The sequence below is a fragment of the Scophthalmus maximus genome, chromosome 8, assembly GCF_022379125.1.
Source record: "Scophthalmus maximus strain ysfricsl-2021 chromosome 8, ASM2237912v1, whole genome shotgun sequence".
Lineage (NCBI taxonomy): Eukaryota > Metazoa > Chordata > Actinopteri > Pleuronectiformes > Scophthalmidae > Scophthalmus > Scophthalmus maximus.
Genome location: NC_061522.1, coordinates 1,732,501 through 1,750,252, shown reverse-complemented (window position 1 = coordinate 1,750,252; position 17,752 = coordinate 1,732,501). Strand labels below are relative to the sequence as shown.

Sequence of the window (17,752 nt, the reverse complement as noted above, 5' to 3'; positions counted from 1 at the left end):
AAGCCCCTCCATCTTTGTCGAGGGCAACGGGTTCAACGACTTAATTAGCCGGAGTGCTTCTCCGTTAAAGCGTTTGCCCTTGCATCTTCCTTTTTTTTTCTCTTTTTTTTTCTTAAATGTTCTGCGCACCGTCTCTGTAGGATTATTAAAAAAAGCGACAGCGAGCTTCCTCTTAATGCCACTGTGTCATTTCGCGTTTTCAATTTGGTGATTAGACGCCACGTTTTGTCCGGGTCCTTTTATGGCTTGTGATTTATTGTTCCCCCACTGCGCTCGAACAGCTGCGGGAGGTGGAGGAGTTCGTTAAAATGAGGTGATATGGATTCAGAGCCGACAAGGTTTTTAATTCACTAAAAAGCCGAGGAGATGATGCAGAAGAAGAAGAAGAAGAATCAAGGTGACCCAAATGAAACCAAACTCCGCTGTCCTGGTTTCGTTCCTCCTGGGAAAAGTGCACAACCAGGATTAACCTGCTTTAGCTTTTAGAAAATCTTTTTTATTAAAGAAATAATAAAAGAAGAGGTTTTAACTTTAGTGCTGGAAAGAAAGGTGATCAATCATTTATGAACTAGAACGGCACAATAGAGTAGAGAGAGCATCCATCACAGGATGGTTTTGTTGTTGCTGCGGAGATATAAAAGAAAACAGGAAGTGGTCTGATGACCTAAAAGATTTATTCATCAAAATCAGTATCTGAGCATTATTCCCTGAAAAATGAACGTCAATATTGAAAAAGAATTCCCTGATGAAAGCGGGAAAATTAAAATTTCTGGATCCGACAATTAAATCTTATGGTTTTTCTTCCCATCCCTCCTCCGGCGCCATCTTGTTTTTGTTGTTTTTTTACAACCGGGCGTGGAGTTGGTCCAAAGACTTGAAACCAGAGATTGAACCATAAAAACTAACTTTACTGACGCTACAGCGCCGCCCGCCAGCACGTCTCTTAAGTTGCCGCCCAGTGATGTTCACAAACTGCACTCGCCGTGTCGGTCGGTGCGGTCCGCACCAATTTTTTTGCTGGGCTGAGCCAAAAACCCAGATGTTTTGGGGGCGCACTCACAGAAGCGACGGACGGTGAGGAAATATTCACCGATTTTTTTACTGAAACGTTTATTGCTATAGAGTCGCTCACTGCCCCTTTAATCCAAAGGCACAATAGTCAAACATGTGAAGGTGACGACATGTGATCTCACCACTGCCACAAACCTGTGTTCAATTCATTGTCCAGACAGGAATCAAGAACATGAACCAATGAACATTTTGTTTTTTAAGTATCATAAACCAAAACGTGACAAGTCCACATGAGAAGGACCGATCTTAAGACTACTGACGTCTTGACCCCTGGTTGCCCACAGGCAACGGGCCGCGTCCCGAGACTTCCCACCACACGATCTCATAACATTATATATATTATATTTGTTCACTTAACTGTCCACTTATACACTGTCCACTTTCCTTCACTATCTCCTCCACAAGCTTCTTCTCTTTAAAGCTTTACAAATGTTGGAGCATGAGCAGCAAATCTACAGACTTTTGAATAATATGAAAAAAAAGAAGCGAGTATCTTTGATCATAAAAAGACAAATTTCACGACGTCCCTCTTCAGAAACTGAAGTTGAGTTTTGAGTATTGACTCAATTTGCTCATGTTGAATTCGATTTGGATCAAATCCATGTCCAGTTCACAGTCTTTGTATCCCACACTCTGATCTATAGACAGGCCTGTGACTGTATATATTTCCCCCCTTTGGACAAATGCAGCGGCTCAGACACGCTGACGACACTGACATCATGTGAAATTAAACCTTGTGGGAGTTTTGGGCCGATCATCAGGATTCATTTCTGGCAGCTCAGAGACGGAAGTTTTGGGGGGAAAAAAAGTGAGATCTTCGTATCGTGAAACAAAACGCTTTACCACGCAGACGACGGCTCCTGGAAAAGTTCCTCATCTTCTCACGATGTGTTCAAAGTAGGACGGTGTTAGTTTAAAATGAATGCTCTGTTTAAAGCTACAGTGTGTAATATTTAGAAGAACTCCTTCACAGACATTAAATATATTGGCCATAACTATATGTTCATATATGAGTTAAATATAGTTCCATGAGGTGGAACGTCCTCCGTGTGAGTCTCCATGTGTCTACGTCGTGTTGAATACGGTTGTTGAACTAAACGGAATTCGTCGCGTTCACTTGGAATTCTCAGACGCTGCCGGAAACCGGAAATGGAATCAGCAGTGCGCCGCCATAAAGTGTCCCCTGTCGGTCGCTCAGTTGGTTGCGGTTTGCAACTTTACCAGCAGATGCCGCCAAAGAAATTATAAAAATTACACACTGGGGCGTTAAATAAATATTGGCAAAAAAATTTCATCAGACAATGTAAATGTCAAATAATTGATCATTTTTGTACCGGTCACAGAAAAAAACACCCAAGATGCAATAGGCCACAAGGGTGGAAAACAGCGTTTTAGAAATAATACGAGATGAGCGTTTATTAATTATAGTCGAATAAAAAAAAACCTAATCCATTAAAAGGAGAACTGGTGGTAATCCTTTAATTGGATAAAAAAAATAATATTCGTATTAATACATGGATATTAGTGATGTCACTGTTCCCCACTGAACAGCGTGGATGTTTCGGACTGTCTCTGTGAACCTTAATCATACTTATATATATATATATATGTATATATATACATAGATATTTTCATAAAAGGATTCTGCAGAAGTATTTTTTTTTAATCTCAAACACTTTTTTAACACCTGCAGTTGGTGAACGTGGCGCTGCCCTTGCGCTCCAAACACACACACACACACACATCTGTTCATTTAAACAATGCAGCGTCTTTATGTGCGCGTGTGAAATCCCCCCCCCCCCCCCCGCGCGCGCACCCGCGCGCCCTTTGACACACTTTAGCTTTAAGCCGCGGCAAATTTGGAGGCCATGTGTCGTGTCCCCTTTACACAACATTAAAACAGACAAACATGCCATTAAACCTCCACTGACAGCGCATCCCCCGCGCGCAGAGAGATGCTGCGAAGGATGAGGGGAGGGGGAGGCGGAGGGGAGGCGCGTTTCGGTGGGTGGGACAAATGAGCTGTATAGAAAAGGGGGATGCTGCAGCCGCGGCCCCCTCACACACACACACACACACACACACACACAAACACATATATATATATCTCTCTTGCTCCACCCAGGCCCTAGAATAAAAATCCGCCGGTGACGTGCGCGCAGGGAAGCACCCAGCAGTATGTGCGCGCCCACGGGAGGGGCCGACAGAAAATGGCGAGTCTGTGCAAGAGGCAGCAATGCACGGTAGAGAGGCGCGGCTTTCGGCAGGAACTTGACTCTTGGAGGCACAAACTCATTCACTGTGTAGGTAAGCTCGCTTGGCATTGTGCGCGCGTGTGTGTGTGTGCTGGGGGGGTCCGTGGCGGGGCACGGGGGGGTGGTGGTGGTGGTTGGGGGGCTGGGGGGCTGCTGCCGCTCCTGCTTCTGCTCCTGCTCCTGCCGGTGACTGTGTTTGCGTTTTGGCGTAAAGCGTAAAAGCGCCGCGGCTGGAACGTCCACGGAGGAGCCGACAGGGAGAGTGTCCATGGAGCTGCTGCCCCGGCAATGCCCTCTCCCACCGGACACATCCCGTCCCCCGCTCCCCTTCCTCCTCCTCCACCACCACCAGAAAAACATGTCCTGCAGCTCAAGTTTTGGTGCGCGTGTCCAGGTGTGTCACCTGTGTTCTGTCACCTGTCCGCTCGTTGTTGTTGTTGTTGTTGTTGTTGTTCTGCTCAGAGACTCCCTGCTGCTGTTGGTGTTTTTATTTATCATGTGTTATATATTCATTTCTGAACATTATTCCACTGCTGTTTATTTATTGTGAGCGGAGCGCGTCACGTGGGCAGATGGAGCTGCGCGTCAGCCAATGGGCTTCCCCGCTATAGGCCGGCCCGTGCCCGCGTGCGCGCCTCCGGGTTGAGGTTTTTTTTGGGGGGGGGGGTCGGTGCGCGTTCTCATATCTCCAAACATAACGCCTCCTCCCCCTCCTCCTCCGCTGCTGCCCTGGAAATCGGCTTTTGGGAGCGCGCATTGCTGCATTGGGGGAAATCATTTTAGTATTTTAGGGGGAAGGTGTCGAGGGAGGAGGGGGGTCGGCGGGGGGAGGAGGAACGCCGCGCTGCGCGCCTGGCAACCGGGCTTGGTACTTGTTGAGACCTCGCTGCCGGACGCGGTGCGTCGCAGGGGCGCAGGGTGGAGGGGGGGTTGAAACTCAGAGGCTGAGTTCGACAAAATAATAATAATTTTATTAATAATAATAATAATAATAATAATAATAATAATAATAATAATAATAATGATGATTATTGTTTATGACCGGACGCTGCAGCAGCGTGTGTGTCCTCCATCTTTTGTCTTCCTGGAACAACTGTTATTAGAAAAAAAAATCCCACTTCATTTCAACCTCTTCCTGCTTTTTCCCATCAGTTACTGACGGCTTTTATTTTGGATTTTCTCCTCCGTGCACCCCCCCCCCCCCCCCCCCCCCCCCCCCCCCCCCCAATCCAGCATATCTGATGTATTTCATTAGCCATATTTAATCCGGTTACATCGACCGATCCCGATGTTATGGGAAGATTATCGTCCACTCTTCACCCCCTGATCTCCTAACCTCTCCGGGTTCCCTCGGCTCTCTGCCGGAGCTCCTAATCTGGCTTTTATCACCACCACCACCACCATCACCACATCACCACCACATCACCACCATCACCACACCACCACCACATGACCACCACCACCACACCACCACCACACCACCATCACCACACCACCACCACCACACCACCACCTCCACACCACATCACCACCACCACATCACCACACCACCACCACCACCACACCACCACCACCACACCACCACCTCCACACCACCACCACCACACCACCACCTCCACACCACATCACCACCACCACATCACCACACCACCACCACCACCACACCACCATCACCACACCACCACCACCACCACACCACCACCACCACCACACCACCACCACATCACCACCACACCACACCACCACCTCCACACCACATCACCACCATCACCACACCACCACATCACCACCATCACCACACCACCACACCACCACCACATCACCACCATCACCACACCACCACACCACCACCACATCACCATCACCTCCACACCACATCACCACCATCACCTCCACACCACATCACCACCATCACCACACCACCACACCACCACCACATCACCACCATCATCACACCACCACACCACCACCACATCACCACCACCACCACACCACATCACCACCACCACCACACCACCACCACACCACCACCTCCACACCACCACCACATCACCACCACCACCACCACCACACCACCACCACACCACCACCTCCACACCACCACCACCACACCACCACCACCACCACACCACCATCACCACACCACCACCTCCACACCACATCACCACCATCACCACACCACCACATCACCACCATCACCACACCACCACACCACCACCACATCACCACCATCACCACACCACCACACCACCACCACATCACCATCACCTCCACACCACATCACCACCATCACCACCACACCACCACCACATCACCACCATCATCACACCACCACACCACCACCACATCACCACCACCACCACACCACATCACCACCACCACCACACCACCACCACACCACCACCTCCACACCACCACCACATCACCACCACCACCACCACCACACCACCACCACACCACCACCTCCACACCACCACCACCACACCACCACCACCACCACACCACCATCACCACACCACCACCACCACACCACCACCACCACCACACCACCACCACCCCCACCACACCACCACCACACCACCACCACCCCCACCACACCACCACCACACCACACCACCACCACACCACCACCACATCACCACCACCAGCAGCAGCAGAGGAGGAGTCTGGATGTTTCACAGGCTCCACTTGTTTTTTTGGCGGCGTTTTCATCCAGATGTTGCGCGTTGACCTGTCACCTACTTACCCGTCCGACCGCTCCGTAATAACTCACTCATGGCCTGATTCCCTCGCCAGGGCCGGTGGGGCTTTTTAGTAAAAGAGAAAAAAGAAAAAGAACCTAGCCCTAATGAAGGGGATGTGTAGTGATGTGGAGGTTTGGGTTTAATCTCTAAACCTCTGACGGCGTACAGGGGATCTCCCTCTCGTCGGCAGCGAGGGCGCGTCCGTCGCTGTGATTTCTTTCACTCAATAAAGATGAGCTGGAACCTGTTTTCTAGATTTCACACATTAATGAGGATGCTGCTGCTCTTGCCGACATTAAAAGTCTAATAAGTAGTGCAGTTTTGTTTTGCATCGGCCTCCCAATGAAAACGAGCTTCGTGTTGCAAACCCGCTCACGAGCGGCGTGTGGATGTTATTCAGATGTTTTCAGCGTTCACTGTAAGTCCCCAGAGGAGGAACTGTAATGACACCGCAGTCGATGGAGATACAATAAGGACGATAAACACACCATAAGGCCACTATTGTGCAGCTCGTTGTGATATCACAATGTCACCACGGGGGATACGAATGCCGGCAAACACAATAATGAACTCAAGGTTGGATGTTACAGCTGAAGCCGTGTGTGTGTGTGTGTGTGTGTGTGTGTGTGTGTGTGTGTGTGTGTGTGTGTGTGTGTGTGTGTGTGTGTGTGTGTGTGTGTGTGTGTGTGTGTGTGTGTGTGTGTGTGTGTGTGTGTGTGTGTGTGTGTGTGTGTGTGTGTGTGTCTGTGTGTGTGTGCGTGTCTGTGTGTGTGTGTGTGAGAGAGACACGTTTCGTCCGTTTGAAGCTCTGGAACTCTGAGAAGGGTTTGTTGTCTTTCTGACCAGCCGAGGAAAATGTTATCCCTCAAAATCCCTTAAAGTGTTACAGTAGGTAAAGGTTCTTTTGGTGCCGGCGGCCATCTTGCGTGGTGAATTTCGTGGCACTTTTGTGAAATGGCAGATTTGGATAGATAAAAAATCTGGTGTCCAGAGTCTCCCACAGATATTACATTTCCAAAAATTGAACTGAAAAGCAAAGGGGCATCTCTTGTCTAACTGTAATTAAAGGGTGATTTAGTTGATTGACCTAATAGTTTATATTTGTGTTGGCTGGATTAAAGACACAATGTTAAAAAACTCTTGATTTGCAGAGTTGACACTTGAAAAGCCTCCAGACCTCAAACAGGAACAATGTGAAGGTGGAATGTCACTCGCTACTTAAAATCGAATCAAGTCGCATCAGAATGTCGACGCTCAGAAATATCCCTTCCCTAAATATTCAGTGAGATTCGTGAATGATAGCCTGGGAACATGTATGTGGAAAATGACAATGTTAAAGGGGCAGTAGGCGATTTTGGAGAAAGCTCGCTTCTGTCTGTGTTGTAGTTGATGATGTCCCTGCTCTGGGTTGGGGCTCGAACCTGCGGCCTCCGGTACGTGAGACCGACGCGCTGACCTCGAGGCCTATAAACCCTCTGAGGCGTAAGGCTCCGTCGCTAGCACGTCTCTGAACGTGTCGACGAGTGATGTTTACAAACTGCACTCGCCGTGTGGTGTGGTGCGGTCCGCACCATTTCTTTTTTGTTTTCCATTTACAGAACCGAGGCTGAGCCGGGAAACCGATTTTTTTTTTTTGCCGCACACACGGGACCAACAGCTAGCGGACCGTGAGGAAATATTCCCTGAATTTTCACAAAACGTTTATTGGATTAAAATCGCTTACTGCCCGGATCCGCCCCTTCGTCTGGATCCGTACCAAAATGTAAAGACTTCTTTCTCGACCCCTTGTTCCATCCGTCCACCGAGTTTTGTGGAAATCCATTTCGTAGGTGTTGGGGTTTTTTTGCTTAATCCTGCCGACGACTGAGTAGAACGCACATATTCCTCCGCCGAGGCACAACAGTCGCCTTGAATTCCATCAGAGATGGTACAAATCAGTGGAAATCAGTCCCCTAAATCAGGCTGAATATTTTCATATAGATCCATGAATTATTCCCAAGGAAATCAGTAAAAATGTTTAGTTTTTTTCCCCAAACACCTTATTTTGCAATGTTTAAGCTACAGTGTGTAATATTGAGAAGAAGTTATTCACATGAATTGAATGTATTGTCCTTTACTATGTGTTCATATATGTATGATCAACTGTGCATGAGTTAAATATAGGTCCATGAGGTGGACCCGACCTCCGTGTGAGTCTCCATGTTTCTACGTTGGCTTGAACGTGGTTGTTGCACAAAACGGTCCAGAACAGTCGCACTCGGGCTTAAAAGTAAAGGATAAAATAAAAAATCTGCCAACAGCCCAAATTGAATGGATTCTTTCTTGTCCCGTCCTTCCGCCGAGTTTCCTTTAAATCAGTTTTTGCGTAAATCCTGCTGACAAACCAACAAACCATCAAACGGACAGGGGTGAAAACATAACCCCCTCGGCGGACGTAAAAGGAGCAACAATTGTATTCTTACACGAAAAAAAACAATGTGCTGGGACAAAATTACAGCTCACTTTCACGAGTCCTAACTTTTTGAAACTTTAATCAAAGATGTGACGACCGACGTGTCGGAGGTTAAGGGCGACGAGGGCGACGTCTCGCGGTGAATTGAATCTCATGGTGACGATGTACGCGGACACAGCCTTTTCGACGCGGCCCGCACTCCCCCGTCCTCTTGCCCCTTCCATTGCCGCCCCCCCCCCCCGATAATAAAGTAGGGGGGCCTGCACGCCAGAGAAAGGTTAACGTTATTAGTTGGTAGCAATTATGGCCCCGGCTGCTGATTCCTCTGGCACGCATCGCGGGTAAGAGAGTGCAGCTAATTTGATTGCTGAAAGGTTGTGGCGCTGTCGGGAGACAGACTGTGACGAGGAGAGAGAAGAAGAAGGTGTGAGTCTGAGTGGCAGATTGCATTTTTAACCTCCCAACACTTTCTCACAGGCGGAGACGCTCCGAGCAAGAGATAACGCCACAGGTTGGATGAGTTGGCGGAGTTACAGCTGCGATTAAGATCTTGAAAGTGCGACAGTCGTCGGGGTCACGTGTCATCACGTACCGAGCAAAGAGAGGATGACTTTGATGAACCTGTTCAGCTACAGCTTCTAATATCAATAATTCAAAGATTTATAATACTCAAGTATCGGGTTCAGGGCGTCGTTAACTCAACGGATCCTCCCGAGTTCGTCCTTCATCTCTGTTTATCTGTGCATCGATCTGATCCTTCCATCCCTCCGTCCGCTCCCTCCATCACTGAACTCCCGAGTCAAATCCTCGTCTTATCGCATCAACCAAAAAAAAAAATCCCTCGTTTCCCCTCCGCTCCGCCGCCACGCCTCCCTCCGGCTTTTTTTCCTGCTCCGGTAATGGACAGATGGACGCCCGCCCCCCCCCCCCCCCCCCCCCAAGAGAGATCTGCCTTCCACTTTCACATCTCGCAAATTCTTTTTCATGGGCTCTTTGAAAAAGGGGAAACCAAAAAAAACATGGCACATTTATCGCTCGAGCTGCCGGAGAGAGTGGCAGCGGTCCGACCGGAGCGGGTGCCAACGCTGTAAATCTCTTCTTCATTACACATTTGTGTGTGTGTGTGTGCGTGTGTGCGTGTGTGTGTGGAGCTATCTTGGGGGTTGATCCATGCCAACCAGGAGCCCCGTGGGAGGAGGGCTGCTCTCTTCGGGGCGGGGAGGTTTGACTGCAATCTGTGGAGAAAGCAAAATACACCACTGGCACCGAGTGGCTGTCGACAGAAGGTGTGTGTGTGTGTGTGTGTGTGTGTGTGTGTGTGTGTGTGTGTGTGTGTGTGTGTGTGTGTGTGTGTGTGTGTGTGTGTGTGTGTGTGTGTGTGTGTGTGTGTGTGTGTGTGTGTGTGTGTGTGTGTGTGTGTGTGTGTGTGTGTGTGTGTGTGTGTGTGCGCGCGCACATCAATCCTAACTGCCAGAAGGATTCAAACCGCTGTCGCTCTGGGTTTCTTTCTTCATTTGGTGCCGGCTTCTTCCACCGTTTCATCCTGTGTGTTGTTGTGTTGTTGTTTGACAGTGCCGCTGAGAAAGTCGTCAAATGCTCCGAGGGGGGAATGAATCCTTGTTGAAAAGAAACGAGCGTGGCGGCTTCAAAAAGTACAAACTGGTTTTGGAGTCTCGGGAGACGAGCGACTGACTTTCTAACAGAGACGTTGTTGTTCTTTTTTTTTTTAAAGATTTTCAGATACAGATTTTGTCACTTCCTTTCCCCCCTGGGATCTTTTGAATGAATGTCAGAAGCATAAACTCATAATCCTCTTCAAGAGGGAACGTACTCGAGTCTTCGGTGAATGGATGAAATGCTCTTTGAGGAATCACACGAAACCGGCGCCACTTTCACATTAACGGAACTTTTTCCGTCCCGAACTTCTGATTTCAACGTTCTTGTCTTCTTCATCTTCGGTTCCTCTGAAGTGAGTCGGATCAGGTGATGTTCACAGCAGGAACATCGGGAGACGTCACTGTCTCCGGCGTCTCCGATGCCCCAAATGAATTGACTGATTGAGAAAATGATCAGCAGATTAATCACTGTTGGAAACATTGTCATTTCCAGTTTCCGTCTTCTTCTTCAGGTTTTGTTGGCGAAGATCCAACGACTTTGTTTGTTCCAGAAAAATTAAGGCAAAGGTTGAACCTGTGTGTGTGTGTGTGTGTGTGTGTGTGTGTGTGTGTGTGTGTGTGTGTGTGTGTGTGTGTGTGTGTGTGTGTGTGTGTGTGTGTGTGTGTGTGTGTGTGTGTGTGTGTGTGTGTGTGTGTGTGTGTGTGTGTGTGTGTGTGTGTGTGTGTGTGTGTGTGTGTGTGTGTCATAGATGTGTACATCTATATCATATTTGCTCCCAGTGAATCAGAACAGCCAGGTAAACATTCACCCAATAGATGAATCTGATTCGGACGAACTCTGATATTCACTGGTTGATGTTTGACTCCGATGTGTGTCGGTGGAGATTTACCCGTCTTCATAAAACACTTTGTGTCCGTGTTTTCTTACTTTTTGTTCAGTGGATAGTTGTAAAAGTCAAGAAAACGAACAAAAGTCAAAAGCTGAAATATGAAATATATAAGATACATATATAAGAAACAAATCAACAGACGACACTTGTTCTCTTGCCTTCGGCCCCGACAGCGACCAAAGTCCTGCACTTCCTTAAACTAAACTTTGTACACACAGCGTCCCTGACGCCTCCTCAAATTTATGTAAGTGTTCTATTGTGCGTGTGCGTGTGCGTCCTTTTGGTTATATGAGCTACCTGACCTCCTTGGTACAAAATCCTTTTGGACACTGACGCCATGTGAGCGCATGCACGGTTTGGAGATTGTGTTTGGAGTACGCACGCACGCACGCACGCACGCACGCACGCACGCACGCACGCACGCACGCACACACACACACACACACACACACACACGGGGCTGGTGAGCGGTGTCTTCGGAGCAGCAGGAATGTTTACTCGGACCCGCCTCGAGTGAATTCCTCCTGCTTCTTCAATATAATGGCTGCTTTTGTGCTGAAGGTCATATTTGAGCAATTTGCTTTTTCAGAGTATTCAATCAAAGGCCTGGACCCTCAGTGTGTGTGTGTGTGTGTGCGCGTATATCTTAGTGAAGACACTAAAGAGCGCGAGGATTACGACGCGTGGTCAGTCGGGACGATCAGAAGTGCGGGAAGCGTCTAATTATTATAACGAGGGAGTTTTCTCAAATCCTCCGCCTCCGCAGTATTAAAGGGATAAAGATTGGAAACTTGGTGCCGTTGGTCCTCCAGACTCTTTATACCAGGCGGCACCTCGGTGTTTCCCGAAACGAGAGCAGGCGGCTAATGAGACGGTGACAGTCCCGAGCCGTCGGCCGAGCAGCGTTGAGTTGTCATGGTTTCGGAGTTAAAGGGGCAGTCCGTCCACGCAAATGCACCCGTCTGTTCTGAATCATTTAAAGGCATAATCCGCAAACGTTCTCATATGAATAAATGCCGCGTCGTCTTAATTCACCGACTGATATGAACTGAGGTCCGTATCCAGCAGGGAGGGAAAGTCAAATAAAGTTTGCTAATATTAGCCATATTCTTCATATATATATATATATATATATATATATTTTTTAATATTTATATTTAAAATTAGAGCCCGACTAATATGGGGGGAAACATCCTTATTCAACTTGTGGGTGTGTAGGATGGAGGGTGTCTGGAAAGGCCCATGAGGTTGAATCTACGGTTTGACCGTGTCAAGGTGAAGCTGCAGCGAAGCTCTTGTGAATTCAACTTTTTTAATACTTGATGTAATTATTGGAGGTGGAAACAGAATCAAGGCCCCGTCTTTATCGTCACTGTCGCTTCTGAAAACATCGATGTGTAAATGAATCAAAGAAACAAAAAGAGATTCCTAGAAATTGACGAATGTCGACGTCCGAACTGAAGAACTCGCAACTCTCCCTGGTGAAATTCCTCGAGGCAGGAGACGAGTAATTTCCCCCTTTTCTCACCAGCTGCGTTCGTCATGGCGACCGGCGACTCTCTCGGTCCGTGTCTGACATCGACTCGGCCGCCGCTCAGGAACAGAACGAGCAGGATCTCCACGTCATCGGATCCAGGAGACGTGTTTTTTTACAACCTTCCTCCGACTCCCACCTCTCGGGCCGTGTCTGTTTCCTTTGTCTGCCTCCTGCTGTCATGTAGGTGTGCGCTCTTCTCTCCTTTACCACTGCTGCTGCTGAACTCGTCGTTGACATAGGGTTTGACTGTACGAATGATCCGCCAGCAGCTGAACGAGAGTGGACCCTTCGCTCCACTGTGAGTTTCTCTGATGGTCGTTACCAGAGATTTGAATCCTGCAGGAAGCCGAGTTCTACTTGTCCTCACCAGCTGATTTCCCGTTGTCTAGTTTCAAGGACTCTGACTGGTTTCTTTTAACGCGAGTCTCTGCAGGAGCGCCATTTTGTTTTACGGCCTGGAGGCGGGGAATGTTTTATCGCTGTGAAAGTTTTCAGGCCGTTCGTTGTTGGACACTCGGGGTTTCCAACCAATCGCTATTTGCATTTACGTTTGACCCACATGAAAACTCTTACTCTCCAGAATAAACGATGCAGAAATCTTTAAAAAAAACAACAACAACACAGCTGTTTATTGTCTGTATTAGTTTCAACTTCTATATATTTGTTTTCTTTTTATCTATACATATTTAAGACAAAGTTTAGGGTCAAAAATACATTTCTTTGTCGTCATGGTTTGATATCGGTATCATTGCCTTAGGATCAAAATAAATAAATAAATTAATACAATGGCTGATAAATCGGCATCAGAAATAATTTCTCTCTCAAATATTGGCATCAGTCCCCAAATATCCACATATTGGTCGAACCTCTACTCCTTTTTTTTCGTAGAGAAAATGAACCCTCAGCACGGACTAGTAGATGAATTATTTCATCTTTGATCTGTAAATTAACAGAAAGGTCAAAATCACAACTTCCTCCAAGGTCAAAATTTTCACATGACCTACAAAGATTTGCGTTCTTCACAATGATGAAACTGGGGAGGTCTGCAAATCCTCACATTGGATTATATATACATAGATATATATTTTTTTTTATTTAAGCATTTTGCCTGAAAATAAATCACTTGCTCATCGCGTGTCGTCGTCGAGCTCTTGGTTTCCAGCAGCTATTAGTCGTTAGCGCCGGACAACAAACCTGACAAAGGCCTGCACATAATTTATGGTCACATGCTGCAGTGGGACAGTAAAATTTGATTTAATGCACCTTTTGTGCACGCGAGCCTTTGCCTTTTAACAAACACACACACACACACACACACACACACACACACACACACACACACACACACACACAGAGTTACTGTACTGGCGGACTTGGGCAGGATAAGTGGAGGTGACAGGGCCAGCTGTGCTGTGTGAGGGCCGGGCCCGGCAGAGCTGGGGGGGGGCGCCCGGCTCTGCTCAGTGTGTGACCGTGTCACCCTCAGTTAGGTGTCAAGCCCACCAGGCTGCCACACACACACACACACACACACACACACACACACACACACACACACACACACACACACACACACACACACACACACACACACACACACACACGCGCACTCCAATAAAAGTGAAGGTCAAACAACAAACGGCGCTCTGCCGCCGCCACTGCCAGCAGAAATGTCACTTGTATTTTTATCCCCTCCATCGCATCTTCTCATCCCTCCTCACGTCCTTCCTCTTTTTTCCCCAAATCAGTATCCTCTAATAATTTTTCATCTTCATCTTCATCCCTCGTTCCGTCTTCTTTCGGCTCCTCCCTCTCGCCTCCTCTTTCTTTTTCTTCTTCTCACAATCACAATTTCTATTTCTTTCTACAACTCACTTTCGTCCTTCCTTCCTTCAGGATCACGAGTCAAACCGTTCCTCTTCATTGTCAGAAGCAGCCACGTGAATGTTAATTTAATGTCGTTTCTTACCGAGCAGCACTTTCAGCACATTCTGCAACTTTTTTCCTCTTTTCTTTTCTGGTAACGCTTTTCTAACGCGCGCCCACCTCCACGTGAGTGTGTCGTGGCTGCACACGTTTTCGTTACAGGCCTAACTGAGGCGTATGCACTTTGGACTTTTTTTTTCTCCCCCCCCATATTTCTTTCTCTGTCTGTTTCTTCAAACGTGTCAGTCTTGATTATTATCATTATTTTGTATTATCAGTTCTTACACTTCAGCGTGTCGTGTGCTTCAGATGTTCAGACGTAATAAACGTACAGTACGTCGCTCTCCTCAAACGCTGCTACACACAAACACACGAAATGCGCAAGAAAAAAATCAAAGTGCAATTTCTGTGCATTCAATAATCTTAACTGGGAGATAAATTGTGATCCATGCGCAGCCGGTGTTCTCAAAGTAATTGCTTTTTCGACGCTTCACGAGATGTTTTTGTGACGAGTGTGTGACAGTAATGAGACATTTTGATCTTCATGCCTTCTTCAACAAAAGCTGCACAAAACGCTTTTCTCTTTGGCCGATTAACACGGCGGCTTCACGCAATTCGGAGATTTTCAGCTGCCGCTGTTGCACTTTTGGACGACAACAATGGGAGCTCTGTGTGGCGGCGCTGGAGGAGCTGACACCCGTAAGAAATGAATGTAAGGGTCAAAACCAGAAGGTCTCCAATTCCTATCAAAGGAAACGGTGGTTAAAAAAAAAAAGCCTCAGTGGGCTGGTGGAGTGGGCGGGGCTTCCGGAGGTAAAAGTCAGCGACAGTGGAGTTTGTCCCCCCAAAAAACTGGATGTGGACGCAAAGCTCGAAATCTTCAGTACGAACAAGTTGGAAACTTCACTGGAAAATCTATTGGCTCGCGAAAACCTGTACGAACGTGTCTGTCGACCGGACGGGAACCTGACGAGCGACGCGAACTACGACTCCCAGGAGGCCGTGCGGTGAGAACCATCCCATCACTGAGCGTTGAAGTTCTCTCTCCCTGTCGGATGTTTTAGGCAAGTCGAGAAAGATTTGGGCCAAAAGCAATTAGTCTCATCGTAATGAGGCTGACAATCAATCGCTCAAATTTGTCTTAAAAAGAAAAGAAAAGTTGGGGCATTAAAATAAACATCACAACTTCCTAGAGACCAAAAAAAAGAACAACTTGAAGTTTCTTTTTTTTAATCAAAACCCAAAGATAATCAATTGAGCGTGACCTCAGAGAAAGAACTGCTTGTTTCAGCTCCACAAGCTGTTCATATTTTGATTTTTGGATAAATTCTGGTGGGTATGATTTTTTTTTTTAATCTTCTGTCACAGCGGTTTCTCATATTCTCCACGCCCCCTCCGAATACATCGTAAAGGAAAGAAAAACACTGAATAATAAATGTCTGGGGTGTGACACGTTTGAGTCGAGGAATATCAGAAAAAGTAAATACGAACATGATTTATTGTAGACACAAAGAAAACCCAGCAGCGTTTAAAAAGCTGATGTGACGTTGACGCAGGATCCAATACAGACCACATGGCCAAAAGTATGTGGACGTAACCCCAAAACATTGACTTCTACGTGTGATTTATTAATTTATTTCTTTAAACGTCTTATACAACCACAGGAGGAGCTTTGGTTGGATCCATGAGATGCTGTTGCAGTCACATCTCTCCTTGCAACTTCTTCCACATTCAAATGGGGAATACAAATTTAAATAATGGACCCGGCTTTTGTGCAAGAGAGATATTTTCATGCAGAAACAACAAAAGCAGGGGATTTTCCCCCCAAGCAGCTGCCGCTAAGTAAAAGAAACCCATTGTCTAAAAGTATCTTCATCCCGTAGCGTTCAGATTTCTTAAGCCTTAAGTCAGTTTTCTTCAGTTTCTGTTAGCGTGGCTAAACGAGAGCAACCGACAAGGATACGACAGGCGGATGGAAACATTTCGTCTCGTTTCCTTCCGACTTCCAAGTTGGCCAAGAGATACTTGTCTCTGCAGAAAGAGTCTTTTGTACGAGAGCTGCTACAAACTTATAATATTGTTTGCTGTTTTGATTTTTAAATATCGGCTGCTACTGCTAAATGTAGGTTGTTGTTTTTTACGTCTCAGGGATTCTAGGCTCTTCGCCCACAACAGGAGGATTTTGTCGGAAGAGAATTCTTTATTGATTTGTGGATGATGCACACTTTTGTTGTTGTTTTTTTATTTGCTGGGAAATATAACCGAGATGAATCGATAATCGTTTTACAATCAAATCTGAATCGAATGGTGAGGTGCCTGAAGATTCTACGGCTGCAACTAACGATTATTTTCATAATCGATGAATCTTTGGATTCTTTTCTCGATCAATCGATCAGTTGTTTGGTTCATAAAATGTTTCCCCAAAACTCCAAGACGATGTTTTTTGTTTGGTCCTCACTCCAAAGATCTTCAGTTCACTGTCACAGAGGAGCAAAGAAACCAGAACAGATTCACACCTAAGAAGCTGAAATCAGAGAATTTTGACTTATTTTTTCATTAAAAACTAGTTTGATTATCAAAATAGTTGGCGACTAATTCACTAATCGACTAACTGTTGCTCTAAAAGATTCCCACCCCAACATACTTTTGACCATAACGTGTATTTCCACAACCAGCGACTCTTCTCTCTTCAAATATCGTGAATTTGTTTTTTGGGGCTTTCCTTATTTGAGAGAGTTGCGTGAAACGCGCTTTTCTCCGCTCCTCTGCGCTTTGGACATTCCGTCCGACAAAGCGAAGCCCTGTGCCGCGCTAAAGAGCCGCAGCCCTCGCGAATGGGGGGAAGAGATCGCGACCGCACGGACGAGCTCGCGTGATGAGCGGCGTCAAAGGGAGAAACTGGCGCGACTCGTCCGATTCAGTAGAACTTTGAATTTTAATGGCGTTCAAAGCGCAGATGATGAGCGGATCTGTGACGTTCCGCCTGATGGCTGCTCATGTTCGGATTCACTCTTCTCTTCGTCTGTTTGTGTGTTGTTGGGGGGGGGTTTCGGGGCCGTACGCCCTTGTGACGCGTCTCGGCTCACATCAATAAATCATATCACGATCTCTCATGTGAAGCTATGTCGAGTTACCGTAGCAACAACAATTATGCCAGTGGTTGACCTGTAGGTGACTGTGAAACTCGCCACATCTTATCATCTCATCTATTTTTATTCTGAGCTTTCTGCGGCGTACACACACACACACACACACACACAC

General features: G+C 47.0%; 1 protein-coding gene across 1 annotated transcript in view; it reads left to right on the top strand.

Annotated features, from left to right (window-relative positions):
- The first annotated feature begins 3,137 nt into the window (after positions 1-3,137).
- The window catches only part of lcor (ligand dependent nuclear receptor corepressor), a 65,902-nt gene continuing 51,287 nt past the window's right edge, over positions 3,138-17,752 (top strand). Inside the window, exon 1 of the mRNA XM_035637890.2 lies at positions 3,138-3,378. Within this exon, the coding sequence (XP_035493783.1) occupies positions 3,282-3,378 (97 nt within the window). The 5' untranslated portion in view covers positions 3,138-3,281. The remainder of the gene's footprint in view (positions 3,379-17,752) is intronic.